The sequence below is a fragment of the Montipora foliosa genome, chromosome 14 (assembly GCF_036669935.1).
Source record: "Montipora foliosa isolate CH-2021 chromosome 14, ASM3666993v2, whole genome shotgun sequence".
NCBI classification, from domain to species: Eukaryota; Metazoa; Cnidaria; class Anthozoa; order Scleractinia; family Acroporidae; genus Montipora; species Montipora foliosa.
In genome coordinates, this window is record NC_090882.1 from 9113903 (window position 1) to 9130086 (window position 16184).

The 16184-nt window shown below is 36.2% G+C and overlaps 2 protein-coding genes across 2 annotated transcripts in view; one reads left to right on the top strand and one right to left on the bottom strand.

The window, feature by feature from the left end:
• LOC137984831 (hyccin-like) overlaps window positions 1–12610 on the bottom strand; it is a 39710-nt gene extending 27100 nt beyond the window's left edge. Inside the window, exons 1-4 of the mRNA XM_068832136.1 lie at window positions 12384–12610; window positions 11162–11266; window positions 5634–5768; window positions 4513–4557 (exon numbers count right to left, since the gene is read on the bottom strand). Of these exons, the coding sequence (XP_068688237.1) occupies window positions 4513–4557; window positions 5634–5768; window positions 11162–11266; window positions 12384–12416 (318 nt within the window). The 5' untranslated portion in view covers window positions 12417–12610. The remainder of the gene's footprint in view (window positions 1–4512; window positions 4558–5633; window positions 5769–11161; window positions 11267–12383) is intronic.
• A 66-nt stretch (window positions 12611–12676) lies between these two features.
• LOC137984885 (large ribosomal subunit protein uL10m-like) lies at window positions 12677–14321 on the top strand. The gene is made up of 2 exons (XM_068832210.1): window positions 12677–12830; window positions 13698–14321. The coding sequence occupies exons 1-2, from the start codon at window positions 12687–12689 to the stop codon at window positions 14208–14210; spliced, it is 657 nt and encodes a 218-aa protein (XP_068688311.1). The 5' UTR covers window positions 12677–12686; the 3' UTR covers window positions 14211–14321.
• Window positions 14322–16184: the final 1863 nt, after the last annotated feature.

The following is a 16184-nucleotide window of genomic DNA, read 5'->3' on the forward strand; positions in this document are numbered from 1 at the left end:
AGATGGGAGATATTTACAAAAAGATGGATCGTCAGCCATGACGGGAGACCTCAATATGAACAATCAACGAATAACAAATCTCGGAAGAGCCACACATAATCAAGATGCCATTACTTTGAAGCAAGTAAATGATGCTTTTTCAACTGTAAGTACCGAAAATAATCGATATACAGACCAAAAAATAGCGGAGAGTCTTATAAGCACACATCAAAACCGCAAAAATGTACTAGCCTATGCTATGGATGATGGAGAATTCACTGAAGATTATGGACTACAGGACGTGAATTTAATCACCTATAACGACTCACCTCATAAAACCAACAAAAAAGCGTTCTCTTTAAAGGTTCAAAAAACAAATGATGGTTCTAGTCTGTTCAAAGGAAGGTTTGATTTCAATTTGTTTAAGTTGATACGTGACAATATGAGTGATGATTACACTGTTTGTATTGAAGTGTATTTCGAAAAAGATGGTAGATATGATGTAGAATTTGATTCTTTTAATATAACATTTGAAAAACTGAATATGAATATTGATAAATCATACACAATAAAAATCAATACCGATCATAAATATTATCGAAGTGTATTGAATCTTTCTCCAGACGGCATATCTCCATCAATTCAAAGAAGGTTATATGTCAATGTTCAGAGTAGTTTTGACAACCTTAGTCCTAGTCTATTACCTTTACATGTTCTGATTTATGGAATCAAAGATGAAGCAAAAAACAATCTCGATTTTACCATATATGATTATGAAAAGGCTTTCGAGGTTGCAAACAATCAACTCCAAATGCATGTACCAATTAATATGAATGGCAACAAGATTTCGGGTTTGTCTGCATCAATAATCGACAGTGTTTTACCGGCTTTCATATGGGGGTATACTGCTGAAGCAATCAATTCATGCGACTTTTTGACAATATATGGAGACATTATGAAGTTCAATGAAATTTACATAAGTTCAATACAACTGCATTCCAAAGAAACTTATTCATTAGTAAGCAATCATCGTTTAGTCATCCAAACAAACACATCGGCGATTTACAATATTTCTTTTACAACCAAAACTATTACTGTTAATGTTAATAGATATTTTCGAAACGTAAATTATATCAGAATAAATTTTTCGGACGGAAAAAATAAGAGATTCAAATTCGTAATCCGATATAAAACGTTCAACAATTGAAAATAATATGACACAATGATATATGACATTATATGTTGAACAATCAGACGGCAGTCATCTTCTAGACGAAAATGGAAATAAAATAGAATATACCATAGACTATCATTCAAGTTCAGAAGATTGGACTTTCGATACCACATTTTCAATAAATGATGATGGTCATGTGGAAACTGACAAAAATGTCATCGCAAAAGCTGCTGAAAACGACAACCATGTTGTGATAAAATCACAACTGGATTTAAAGTTAGACAGATCGACTTTTATTATTTCGAACAGTCTACCTGGTATACCAGTGTTAGACAAAATCAGCATTGCATTAATTCCAGCTTTATCAGTAGTCACAGCCGATTCAAATGATAGAGTTAGTTCATGGATTGATCCTGTGAATAATATCGATTTTTCACAATCAACCAATTCAAAAAAGCCTCTTTTTCTACGGGATTCAACAAAAAAACTGTTTTTTGTACGTTTTGATGGTAGTGATGACTATTTGGAAAAAAAATCATTTGATGTTTCTGAAATAGCGGGTAGTTCTGGTAACAAATGTACAGTAATACTGGTTGTCAAAACAAAAGCGATAACTAATCAATCACAGTTTCAATGGGGGCGTGGAGCCGTCAGATTCGGTATGCATATACCATGGGGAGATGGTGCAGTCTATATCGATTTTGGTTCATCATCAAATGGCCGACTTAATATGCCTTCTTTGACGAGTCTCTCTGGTGATATCGAGGTGTGGACGATCCGTGTTAATCAGACAAATATGGAACTTTTTAGAGGTGTTTCAACAGTGACTCCGATTAAAACAAAAACAATTTCTGCTACTCTTACAGGTTCAGCTCAAGAAATGTTTATTGGATGTCAGGTTCATGATAATGGCACTGCTATAAATTTCTGTGAAATGGATTTATATGCTTTCGCTGTTTGGGCCAAATCTCTGTCTGATAATGAATTAAAAAATATGTTCAGGTTCATTCAAAATCATTTTGATTTGTGATGTGGATTTTCAAAATATATAACTCAATATATATGTATATCGACAATTTATTACGATTTGTGGAATATAGTTTTCAAGAAGCAAAAGAAAAACATCCATGCATTAATGACAAAATATTAAAATCAGCACTTGTTTATCAATACCTGCACTGTTTCTATTTTAAAAGAGACATGTCTATGAATGACAGGGCTCGAAATTGCGACCAATACAGTCGCATTTGCGACTAAATTTTTCCCTTTGCGACTAAAATATCTGGAGAAGTCGCAAATTTGCGACTTGTTGTCACCTTCGCTCTTTCGAAACAAAAGGGTTAGCAGTTGCCACTTTGCTGCTATTTTTGCTAAAATAAATAAATGACAAAATTATTTTGTTTCTCGCTGTGAATTTCTCTGAAGATAGCGTAATTAGAGAGTAATTTAGCTGCGATGTTACGTGAACAGCTCCATTCCTTCGATCATTCGCCATTTGTAGCGGTTTCTTTACACACAAGTATTGCGGGCTCATATTTTTTTGCAAAACCGCTGACAACACAATGCAGCGCGGCGATTTTGCGACTAAAATTTGCGAAATTGCAACCACATTTTCGTATCTTGTCGCAAAATTGCGACTGGATTTTTTCGTTAATTTCGAGCCCTGAATGAGATTCTTGAACTCAATGATGGTGAAATTGGTCTTCTTGGACCAGGTAGTGGCTGTCTAACATGGTTACTTGAAAAGATCTTCGGTTGGATTGATATATTAAATTCACATAGTGTATTACATGATGCTTCCGGGAGGTTTTATGACCACCATAAGCTCGGTAGAGGTTACACTTATGCTATTTCAGAAAAATACACAACTAAACTGATTAAAAGATCACCTTTTTGTGGTCAAGTCAGTGGTATACTATATTGTCTATGCAGACGATTAACAATCTAGACCATATATATGGCAGATCGAAAAAAGAGAATATTCAGCTGGAACCATATTTCAGACAAACTCTCAGAAGATCAGGTCGACGAACTAAAAAGCTATTATAAGGCATACCATAGAAAGTGTTGGGCTTACAAAAAGGCTGTTAAACGCTTCAAAAAATTCAAACTGTTAGGAAATACTGTTTCCATTTTAACCGGTACTGGCGGAATTATTAGTGCTGTTGTAACTGGCGGTATAGCCCTAGTAGCAATAAGCACTTGTGCTTTGTTAATCAAGTCTTACATGGATTTCCAATCACTGGATCTTAAAATACAAAATTGCACATACGCATACCAAAGTTATCAACATCTATTGAATTCAATAAAAGACATGTTGAGAAGCGGTGATTTTCAACCATCGTTTCACACAGAATTAAAAAATGTAGATGATTTTGTAACTGATGTTTGTCCTAGTGTTGACAAGTTCTACGCTAAATACAATGACAAATTCATTCCTTAACTATTTCATTAATTCGGTCTGATGCCAATGACAGGATGTCTTTCCAATATCGTTCATATGATTGAAGTGTCTTTTTGGATTTACTCGTCTTGACCTTTTCAAAAGGAAGATCAAGCATTTTAAATATTTGTTTTAAAATGAAATTTATGTTAATCATACGCTTTCTATCAATGTTAACATCTTTCACAACTTCCCCGATAGCCGCAAAAATTCGAATTATTTTATCCATATTTTTTACAGAAATCTGGAAACCATTTTTTACAGCTATATTATTCATTATGTTTTCTATATGATATTTTCTTTGGTAAACACTTTTACGATGGAATCTATGCTTATTTGAGTGAAAATCAACAAATTCTATAAGTGGTTTATAGCCATTAACTGTCCCACATTTTTTACAAACTAGCATATTGTTATCATTCACTATATCAGGTTGACTGCAGCATTGCTCAATTTCTTTCGTATGTTTTGAGATTTGCTTATTACAAAATGGACAGACCACTTCTTCCATATTGACAAGTTCTTTATGCAGTTCTTGGCAACTCATTATACTATTATATGAGATATTATTTTAGGTTTGTTAAAAACATATAGTTCCAAAATAAATTTTGCATTGGATCCATTCTGCCTCGCCACGGCATAGATTCGCAGAAATATAAAACATATAGATTTCCAAGAATATGAGACCGAAAATACGAAATCAAAAATATGTAACCGTCAAATGTAAAGTAGTATGGAGTTGGGTTGGGATGAGAGCATTTTTACAAAATGATCTCATACCCCCAACTCCTATACTACTAGTGTTTGATTCAAGACCACACGAAAAGCAAAATATCAATGTCTCTTTCACCGTGCAACATAGGGTATAAACGAAAGTTCAATGTACACAATCAGGAGTTGCAAAAGCTGTACTTACGGAATTATAAATCACCAATAATAGAGCCTCAAGATTGCCATAAGCCTTTAAAATACAACAATGTAAAAACAGTAAATTTAATACTATATTCTGTAACTTTGTATAACATACATAAATAATTTATGAATCTTATTTCTATGTTATACATACACGTAAAAATAATTATTATCATAAAGACTATGATTCCCAAGATATTAATGACCTCTTAAATTACTTTCAATGTTACGTAACAGACTCACTCAAAATAAAATGCCTATGTTGCTTCTCAATCCTGCTTGAAGCTTTTTCACGAGTTTTCCTAGGTACATACGGCCAAAACCATTCTGCAGGGCCCAGTTGTTCAAAAGCCCATTAACTTCATCCAGGATTAGCTTAAGCTTTTGTTTCATGTTTGCAACTTTTTGATGAATTTTTCTTTCGCTTATTTTTCTTTTTCTAGATTGACCTCTTCTAATGTAAACTTTTGCTGAGTAGCACTGTTGAACAACATTTGGGAGTAGAGAAGTAAACTCCTCGGTTAATTTTTAACCTGGGATTAGCATTGATCGGCTTTTGAACAACCGGGCCCAGTTAATTTCTGCCAACACTAATGGTTAGCTAAGTTGTTTGAGGAAATGTCACTACATAACTAAGCAGGAAGTGGCGGGTTGGAACCTGGATCATCTAACCAACAATAAAGGCCTTGAAATAACCATGTGGAAACAAAATTACTAAGGTGGGCTTTTTATCAATAATACAATTATTATTGATAAAAAGGGCTGCTTTGTAATTTCATAAGCAAATGGTTAGGCTCTCAAGTCTTCTCACATTAAGACTGTAAAACATATTAGGCCTTCTCACAATCCTAGTTCATAAAGTCTGTGGGACATTAAATGAGTGGGTTCTTTAACGTCCCATGTTATTTAATTTCCAACAAGGGTTATGAGATGGGACCTCCGGTTTACAGTCCTTATCTGAGAAGACTTGAAAGTCTAACCATTTGCAGATGTAATTACAAAGGCAGCACATTCTCCTCAGTTATTTTAAGACTGCTCAACCAACTGAGCCACCGGTGCGCGGTGACAAGTACCGGTAAGCTGGTGTTGTTACTGTAAACTAGCCCTGAGGATCTTCACATGTACCTGTTCATCCTTTCTTGTTGTGGCAGACAGGTAAGTCCATATCAGCACAGGAACAAACTGAAGAACAAACAACTGGCCTGCTTTTCCACCATGACAAAACAAATCAAACAGCTTACTGTACACTGGGTTGCTCAGCTGTGCATGAAATTTATATATTTACAAATTAGTAAAAAATAAGAAAAAGTTTCAACTACTAAGGTACCCTGGTGAAAATCCTTAAAGGATCTTGAAAGATCTTCAAAGATCTTCAAAGACCTGACAAAGATCTTTAAAGATGAAGATCTTCACAGGATCCTTGAAGGATCTTTAAAGGATCTTCAAAGATTTTCTAACATTGAGGACTCTTGGGATACTTCCTTAAAACCCTTGAGGAAATTATCAGGATCTTGCAAAGATCTTACCAAGATCCACACACAAAATCTTGGAAAGATCCTCAAAAGGATCCTTAAAGATCCTCAAAGAGTGACTGAGGATCTTACAAGGATCTTAAAAGGATCCTTGAAAGGTTCTTAATAAAATCTTTGACAAGATCCTTAAAGATCATACTAGGATCTTTCGAGGATCTTTGAAGGATCCTTACAGTGATCTTGAAAGAAACCTTACAAGGATCCTCGAAAGATCCCCAAGGATTGAATGAGGATCCGTTAAGGATCCTAAAAGGATCTTCAGAGGGATCTTGAAAAGATCTTTATCGGGATCCTTAAAGATCCTATGAGGATCCTTCAAGGATCTTAAAAGGATCCTTAAAGTGATCTTGAGGGGATCTTTTTTAGGATCCTTGAAAGATCCTATGAGGATCCTTCAAGGATCTTAAAAGGATCCTTATAGTGATCTTGAAAGGACCTTTATTAGGATCCTTGAAAGATCCTATGAGGATCCTTCACGGATCTTAAAAGGATCCTTAAAGTGATCTTGAAAGTGTCTTTGGTAGGATCCTTGAAAGATCCTATGAGGATCCTTCAAGGATCTAAAAAGGATCTTTAGAGTGATCTTGAAAATATCTTTAACAGATTTCTTACAGTTCCTTCAAGGATCTTGTAAGGACCTTTATAGGAGTGTGTATAAAAGTGTATAAAATCCCTAAAGATCCTATGAGGTATTACGTACATATACCCTCAAGCATGGTCAAGGCACCAAACTTTGAACATAAAAATAATCACGCTGTACTCGAATGAATTAAAAAGAAAACTTTTATTCTGATGTAATCCATGGATTGTCGGAAATATCAGTAACAGATTACCTTGTTTGATGAACTCGTAAGAGATGCAGGCCGGCGCCAGAAGCAATATGAAACGGTATAATTATTCTCGAAATATCAAAGAATTCGTGTCAGCACATAAATTAGCATTTACAAAAAGACCAGGGCTAAAATACAGAATTCACGGCCACATCTAGAGCCTCTAGTGACGAACCGGCTCGACCAGTATATTTTCACATTTCGCTAACGGTTAATTCGATGAGTCTGCTATGACTTTTCAGTAATTCTTTAAAGTACAGATGAATCCTCCCGCCATCTTGGATAAGAGATAAGACTGGAAACTAGTGAGCCGTTTCACTTTTGGTCAGCAGTCACCAACGATGGCTCCTCTTACAGTTCGGCGGTTTTATTTAAGTTTGTATCAACGAGCATAAATCTTATGATTCATGATTGTTTTACCCTATAAATACTGATTCAAAACGAGGAAATGTGTACAGCAATCCAAGTACAAAGGTAGGAGCTAATTATAAGCAGATAATATTTGAGTTGATGCCGTATTGTCCTGGGATTCTCGTAAGGTCGACTTGTGGCAAGTCTATGTTGTTCCCAATTCAAATCTCTCGGGTTTAAGATTCTTTGTGTGTTGAATTTGCATGAAAATGAAGCATTCACATTTAAAATGATATGGAAATACCAGAAGAAAACGTTTTATTCCCAAAATTAAAGATTTAAAATGGGTGCAACATTGAGTTAGCCGAATTGGTCTGTTGAGAATTCGAACTTTTCAAGCTTCAAGTCCCAAATTTGACATGTGCAGGCAAGGATTACAATTTGGCTTACTTGCTATAATCCTGTAAAAAAAATAGGTGAATCTTAACGAGATTACTTAAGTTTTACATCAAAAGAGTGGTTGTTGCAAATTATATGATTGGCAAAGGATTCCTTCGATTCTCTGTAAATGCTATGTCTGAGGTTCATAGCAATTTTCAAAGGTTAGGTAATGCGCATTATTATTGTCACTTCCAGGGCATGACTTGCTAGTACATGTGGACTTCATGATAATCAATATGAGTAATTTGCCCTTATGGTTTTGTTGTTCTTTCAGGATGTGTAACTGCATTTGAAATATTCAGAAAAAGTTCGAAAAATACAGCCTCAGCCAGCAATAGCATCAAATACTGAGTAACGAAAAAAATGAGTAATAAAAAGATAGATAAAATAAAGTAAATACAACTGTGTTAGGTAAAATCACACATTATTGTTGTAGTGCAGATGTACTTACAAGTGCAGTGATGAGTAGGTTCTTTTTGTGGTGTTTCTCTTTTGCTGTTTTTCTATGCTACAATTTAAGGTTTTTGTCTTATTTTTAAGAAACATTTTGTCAATAAAAATGGCTGTTTGTGAAAAAAGTTTGAATATTCTTAGCTGTATCCTCGATATTAATGACTACTTAATAATGTGTCTATGATTATTTATATACATTCAAGTCATATTAAAGGAAATTTTAAGAAATTGGTTTACTGTATGCAGCTAAACTTCTAATTAATGGATAACCATGTGACCAAATAACTCCAAAAGCTACTATCATCTCAGTTGAATAAGATGTGAGCAGAGTTGTCACAGAGTTTCATGTTAAAATAATGTTGTCAAAGGCAACTTGATCCACATCAAGTCTGAAAAACAATAGTCAATGCATCATTTGTTCAGGTTTGTTAGATTTTTATTGTATTCTTCCCATCCCTTTGACCCAGGAGTTAGTGGACATTTTTTGATAACAAGCCAAGGTGATAAACCTTACCAAACTTCACTTGCATGTTACTGCAGTGATAATTGTAGTTTGTCGCTGTTTTTTATTCAGTTCAATAAAGAATGCTAGCAAATAAAGTTGGATATTGATTTTCCATGATTCATCAAGGCTGTTGCCTAACAGGAGCCCGGTAGCCTGGGGCTCCCAAAGAATAGCTCTGGGCTCCTTAATTTTTCACAGCAACACCTTTCACCTCATATGTTGGGCTCCTAAGTTCTCAGCGTTTAGCTCTGAGGGCCCCTTTAAAATTTTCTTAGGCAGCAGCTTTGTTCATCATTGTTATTTTACTTCAATCACAGGGCTCGACATTGCGACTCATTGGTCGCCAATGCGACCAAAAATCAAGCGTTGGCGACTAGATTTTTAGAGCTAGTCGCCAGTGGGCGAGTAACCTTCACCTTTTTCCTTCATCCTTTTAACCTCAAAGGCAAATCAACCGTAGTTTTGGATAAAATGCATGATTTATGCGCACAGAAATAACAAAACAAACCCACGACTCTTCTGGCTCTTCGATCTCCATGTTTCATAATCGAGCGCCATGTTTGATTCAGCAGCTGGTATTGCGGGCGCACTAAATAACATGTGCAATCATTGAAGCGTGAAGTTCACAACGAAGCCTTGGCTTTTTAGCGCTGAAAATATGGAAAACTGGTGATTGTTTATGTTCAGGTTCGTCTATTTATGTAAGCTATATATAGACTCGATGTTACATGAAAACTTAACAAAAGCGGAGGAAGCACAGGAAACGTGACTAAAGCTGCTTTCACATTGATTATTTACCTCGTAATGCGTAATGATATGTTTTACGAGCCCTGGCTCCCTTTTAAGTTTTAGTATCTCAGTCTTAGAAGCTTAAGTGTACCTAAACTTAGGACTATGAAGAAGATTGCATGTGTACATGATCATCAGAAAAATGAAGAAAAAAATATCAGTGAAAAAAATGGCGACTAAAAGTTAAGATCTGGCGACCAAAATTTTTGGATCAGTCGCCAATTGGCGCCTTCCTAAAATTGTTAATTTCGAGCCCTGAATCATACTTAGCATTATAACATAGTTTTCAGACAAAAGAAGCATTTTATGTATTGAAGTTTGTCTTCTACAGAAAGAAAGCTCCTTTTTCCAGGTTTTTAAATAAAATAATTTTGTACATCAAACTGGAGTCCAATAAGTGCAATTCTGGGTGAGAAGGTGGACAATAAAATTAATAATCTTCTAGGTGTGGACAGGGCTCAAGTGAGAAGAGCTGTGATAACAAAAACAGATCTGATGCAACTGGTGGATACAAATCTAACCCCACCAGGAGCGCCCCAAGGCCAGACATGTGCCCAGGGGGAAATATGATGATGAATCTCTGCTAGGTTCCTGTAAAGTCCTAAATGATATTTAAACATCAACATCCTCAAGGATCTTGCACAGGATCTTGGCAAGGGTTTTTGAAGATCCTCAAGGATCTTGCACCAGATCTTTGAAGATCCTCAAGGATCTTGGATATGGATTTTGAAGATCCCCAAGGATCTTTGATGATCTTCAAAGATCTTGGTCAGGATCTTTAAAAATCCTTGAGGGTCTTGCACAGGATCTTTGAAGATCCTCAAGGATCTTGGACAGGATCTTCGAAGATCCTCAAGGATCTTGGACAGGATTTTCGAAGATCCTCAAGGATCTTGGACAGGATCTTCGAAGATCCTCAAGGATCCTTGAAGATCTTGGCAAGGATCTTTGAGGATCTTGGCAAGAAAAGCTAAGATCTTTAAGGATCTTCAAGGATCCTAGGTAGGATCCTTGAGGATTCGGAAAAAGATCCTTAGAAAGATCCTCAAAAAGATCTTTGAGGAGTCTTTAAGGATCTTCAAAGATCCTTCAAAGATTTTCACCAGGGTAGTCTAACAATAAAAACAAATACATACATGTAGAAATTATGTTGCCTGCAGCAAGAAATAAGTACTGTAACTGTTGTAAACATGTACATTTATCATGATGCAAATATGCAATCATAGCACAATGCAAATACATTAAGCAATCACAAAATTATTTTGACCCTAGAACAATTAATACAAGTTCAATTGAATTGAAGACCTTCAGGGGCACTTGTGCATTCAAAAATGTTTTAGTTCTCTTTGTATCATTCTGATAATATCAAGTAAAATAAAAAAATTGTTTCTGTGAATTGGACAATTCCTGCATTTTAAAATGCAATGAGCCAACCTCTCTAAATGTAGAAGCATTATTGCCGGTTATATTAACTCTCTTCTTCCAAAACTGAGTTTTCGGTACCTTCTAATTAACCTAAGTTTTCTCTAAATCAGTTATTTTGTAAAATGGATCAAAAAGGGGTGCCATGCATGTAAATAAAAAAAAGAACACTTTCAAGAAAATAAGGTTTGAAGGTCTTTCATTAATACATACATGTACATGTGTATGTACATAATAATTATATGGTATGTTTCTGTGCAATCCAACTAGAAAAACATAACCAAACACTTTTGTTTTGGGGGCTTTACACTTCACATGTTTCTCACTTACCTGATCTGCATAGTGCTCTGGTAAGTTCTTAATTATTCCATTCACCAGGTTTTTATCATTTTTCAACTTCTGTATGTTTGATGGTGATTCAGATTTACGATACGACTGAAAAATGCATGCAAACAAATATACATGAGTGATAAAAATAATTTACTATTGTTATACCTAAATGATTGTAGGTACGTATCCCACTACTAGTCCTACATTTCTGCTAACGCCTTTGTTAGCACATTGCACGAGGTGCATGTCTTGTGAATTTCTTGGCATGCAACAACTTGTGGACTACATATTACTAAGTAAACTTCTGGTGAGAATTGTAATTATGGAGTCTTGATAAAGGTTGTGTTGTTGCAAATGACAGGTGAGTCCACAATCCAGTGACCTAGACCCAAGCCTTTTCAATTCACTACATACTGCTTGTGTCTGGCCTCCACTCAATGATGTCTGTAAAGTACTGCAATGCCATGGGTATGCAGACAGTGAGGTGGTAATGATAATGATGATGATGGTGACGATAATATAATTTCCGGCATGACTGTTCCGGGGGGTGGGGTTAGGGGGTGAGGGGTATGGGGTGAAGGATACCGTAGCTGAAACAACCCAAACCTTCACAAAAATGGTAACCTTAGGCCCAGTAATTATCTACACGTACTTATAGTGTTTAGGCCTATGGTTAGCATTTTTATAAAGGTTTGGGTTGTTTCAGCTATAGAACCCTTCACCCCCTACCCCCTACCCCACCCTCTACCCTTTACCTCCCACCCCCTACCTCCCACCCCCTACCCCTACCTCCCACCCCCTACCCCCTACCTCTCACCCTGGTTCTTAAGTAGAGTCTCTAGATGTGGCCCTGAATTCTTTAGTTTAGCCTAATCACATCATTTTAGTAACTATAATTCTCTAGTATAAATACACAGGTGATTATACAAAATCGCGCACTCACACTGGCTCGCCATCTCAGATTATCAGCTGATAATCACCTCGATGGACAAAATGGCTGCCAGTAGTCGTTTTGCCACTGTAAGTGAAGATGATTTTGCGTTGAAATGTTTTTTTTTCTCTTTTTTGAAATAATCACCTGTGTATTTATACCAAAACAATTATTCGCCTCAGGCTCCGTGATTATCGGTGAATATTCACCTCGACTTCTTCTCGGTGAATATTCACCGATAATCACTTCGCTTTCGGCGAATAATTGTTAAATATTTGGCTTTTCCCTCACCTCTAAAACTTCCTTGACCGTTTCAAGATCCATAAAAACAACAGCTGTTCGATTCTTCAAAACAGCAGCCTTACACCAGATTTAAGCTGGGATGTTTCCTTTATGTTCGCAGTTAAGAACCCATTGAACGCATAGCTAAACGAGAGTCTACAAAGTGTGTTGTCTTCAATGAGAATAACGACAAAAATCAACGACAACTGTTGATAATATCGGCCATTTTTGGTGAAGTAAATGCGTCGGTCTGGGGTCGGGTTGATATTATTTCTTTCCCAGTCTTTTGCATTCGCCCTGCAAGGATTCAAAATGGCGCTGGCTGGACTCGTAGTTAAAACTAAATTTTTGATGTTTCCCATTGCAGTTTTCAATAGAAGGTTTGAATTTGCGCGGAATATCTCCAAGATGGCGGCGAGTTGTAAATCTGGAAGAAATAAACGCAGGGAAGTGAAGGTTGGTTGAAAACACGTGCAATAAAATTATGCATAAAAATGAATGTTTAGGATTCTTTCTGTATTGGTAAAACAAGGAGCTGTGAATTGTGACCTGTGTTTTGTACCACCTGCTAAGGGTTCATATTTTTTCGGCACCTTGTCAGCCTTCTTTTTTGAAGAAAGAGTATCCATCCTTCATCCCTCGTTCTGGATTGTATACGTCATCGACAATAAGTACTTGCAATGATTGCTGCCTGCGCTGCACATTCAGAAGTAGATTAGTTCTGTCTGCCTGATACATGTTATGTAAATAGGACAATGACATTACTTTTGGAGGGTATAGAGTTATTTGTGGCCCGAGTAGCATCATTTAGGTGAGTTTTACAGAGGGCAAATGAATGAAGGGGTAGTTTCTGAAGAAAATGTGGTGCTGCGTCGGTGGGGAAGTAGTATACAAAAATTTGGTTTTATCAACGGAGTTGACAATGTAAATTGGCCACCGTACAGAGATTCTAAAAGCTGACTTTTCGAGCGTTAGCCCTTCGTCGATTCGCTCTGACGAAGGGCTAACGCTCAAAACGTCAGCTTTTAGAATCTCTGTATGGTGGCCAATTTACATTATCAACTCCGTTGATAAAACCAATTTTTGTTTACAGAGGGCAGTTTGTCATTTGGCTATACGTATTGATAATACGCGTAACAAATAGTATAAGAACCACAACTGCTCACAGGGTAAAGTTGCTGATACTGAAACGTCCAAAAATAAGTTTTACCCTGTTCCTTGTTTTTCTTTACTGTTATTGGTAATACAACTGAAATCACACAAAAGGACTTTTCATCTGTCAAAGGAGATCAAAGCTGACAGGTTGAATTTTTCTCTCCGCAGCCAAGTGCTAGAAAACTAATGATAGCCGATCAGGTCAGGGATGTGTTTGAGTCCAATGATATGGTTCTTGTTTTCCAATTTGGTGACATGGATACCAAAGAATGGGAAGAATTGCGATTCACCCTCAAGAAGGATGACATAACTGTTAAGATGTTCCCAAACCGAGTAACAACCAAGGCTCTAGAAGACACAAAATACCATGAAGTAACTCCATTGTTTTTAGCTCCAACCTTCGTTACATTTTCCAAGGAAGCCAAAGTAAAGCCCTTGCTGTCAGCAATTAAAAAACAACCAAAAGTGGAATTGCTAGGGGGAAAAATTGACGATCAGTTGTTATCAAGAAATTCTGTTGTGGATTATTCCACGCTTCCATCGTTAATAGAGCTCCAAGGACAGTTACTTCAAATCTTATCAGAACCTTCTAGAAGACTAACTACTCTTCTTGGACAAAGCCAATCAAACTTGTCTGCAAGTTTGTCACAATACGTTAGCCAAGGAGAAGACAAGAGCTGATATTAAACATGATCTGCTGTGTTTTACAGCAGGGTTTAATAAACTTATTTGAAAATTTGCTGTAATGAGTTCTTGTTTGGAAAAAAGAAAAGAGACTTGTATTTCCTTCTGGGACTGGGTCACATCATAAGCTCTTAACTTTTGTCTCTTCAATACCAGAACATATACATGTAGATGCCCTAATCTTGTGCAGGCAAACAAATGAACAGTCGTTATTTATTTGACAATTCACAATAGCCACAGATACTGGCTTTTGGTTTAACAATAATAATATATTTAATGATATTATTATTGTTTATTTTTTTTATTTTTTCCTTAATCACAAGGGCACTTTTGATAATCAAGAGGGCACGAGTACAGGTATTTGATCCTGATTGGTTAACAGTTGCTTATTCAGAGCAAGCAAAATTACAGGAGAACCTCCATCCAGATTCCAACTCTGATTTAACAGCTTTTTGTCTACATATAAAATAAATTTCAAGCACTATTTCTGAAGACAGCAACAATTCATGGAATTGACTGCCTGTTAAGTTGATTGACATAAAATTAATCCATATTTGCCACATACTTACTTGCTTCTAATGCCAGATGATTTTACTCATCAATTGGAGCGCATGTAGTGTAGTGGATATTGTTCGCTGACTGCATTTCAGCACTCTGAGTTCGAATTCCAGCTCATGCACTCCAATTAGTTCACTCAACTTTTCATCCATTTGTGGTGGGTAAAATGATTACCAGTATAATATACATGCAAAAATTACTCGATTCTGATTGTCTGAGAGCAGTGCAGTTCAAGTGTAACGAAGTGCAAAAATAGTGTAATACCACTGTAAATTACACATCGAAATTCTGGATTATGATTGGCTAATAAACAATAGGGTTTGGTCAGAACCAATCAAATGTTTTGTTTTCAAATCAAGCACGTGCCCTGGATGCCGCAATTTTCCCTGATTGCATGATACGCGTGCGTTTCTTCTGCTTCACCATCTCAAATTTTTTTCATGTACATTATTATGTAATCACATGATTTTTCTTGTGCAATTTGGAATAAATAAGCACTTGTGAATTTTTTCAAAGACGACAAATTGCACTCGCTCCATGGGCTCATGCAGTTTTGGTCGTCTTTGAAAAAATTGACTTGTGCTTTTTTATTCCAAATTATTGCACTCGAAATCATGTGATTACCTATACTTACTGGGGAGAAGTTGTGCATGCAACAGCATTGGGATAGATAGCACCCACCCCTTCCTGCCATAAGTTATGTACTCATCAATGCAGAACCCTTTAGCCCACTCAAAAGCCATATCCCCAATCACTGTCACGAAGCTCCTCTCCACAACTTCGACATCACTCGTGCCTCAGAATACAGAAAATTAACAAATGCTGCTCATCAAGTAAAGATAAACATCTGCAGTTACACTAAGCTAAAAATAACGCTAACATTTCCCCTTACCTTATTGTTGGAAATAGGTTAGCAAAGGCTTAGACTTAAAGAGACACTTCCTGTTGGATGTCAAAATTGAGTGTGCATCTAATATTAGGTGCATTTCTGACCCATGTTGCTCAAAGTATGGTTAGTGCAAACCAGCGTTAAATACCATAGGAACCTATTGGCTTTGACATCTCTTAACCAATGGTTAGCACTAGCCAGCATTAAATACCATAGAAACCCATAGGGTTTGACACCTCTTAACCAATGGTTAGTGCTAACCAGGCTTCGAGCAACTGGCCCCTGGACATTACTGTGTGTGTAATAATTTATTTATTTATTTATTTATTTATTTATTTATTTATTAGACTTTCAACAAGGTTGAGGAAAGGCTAAACAGGTGTAAAAACCACCTATAGATAAGCCCTCCAAGATAAAATTAAAAGAAAAAAAATGTAAATATAACTAAGGGAAAGAAACATCAAGATAAATATAAATATAAGTAGTACAAAACAAACTAAATTATATCAATGATGAAAATTTAG

What these genes read in the sequence shown, in the direction of transcription:
- LOC137984885 (XM_068832210.1), top strand. Translation starts at nt 12,687, where the DNA reads ATGGCGCTGGCTGGACTCGTAGTTAAAACTAAATTTTTGATGTTTCCC. An exon ending in ATAAACGCAGGGAAGTGAAG is followed by an intron (nt 12,831 to 13,697) that starts GTTGGTTGAAAA and finishes TTCTCTCCGCAG; the next exon opens with CCAAGTGCTAGAAAACTAAT.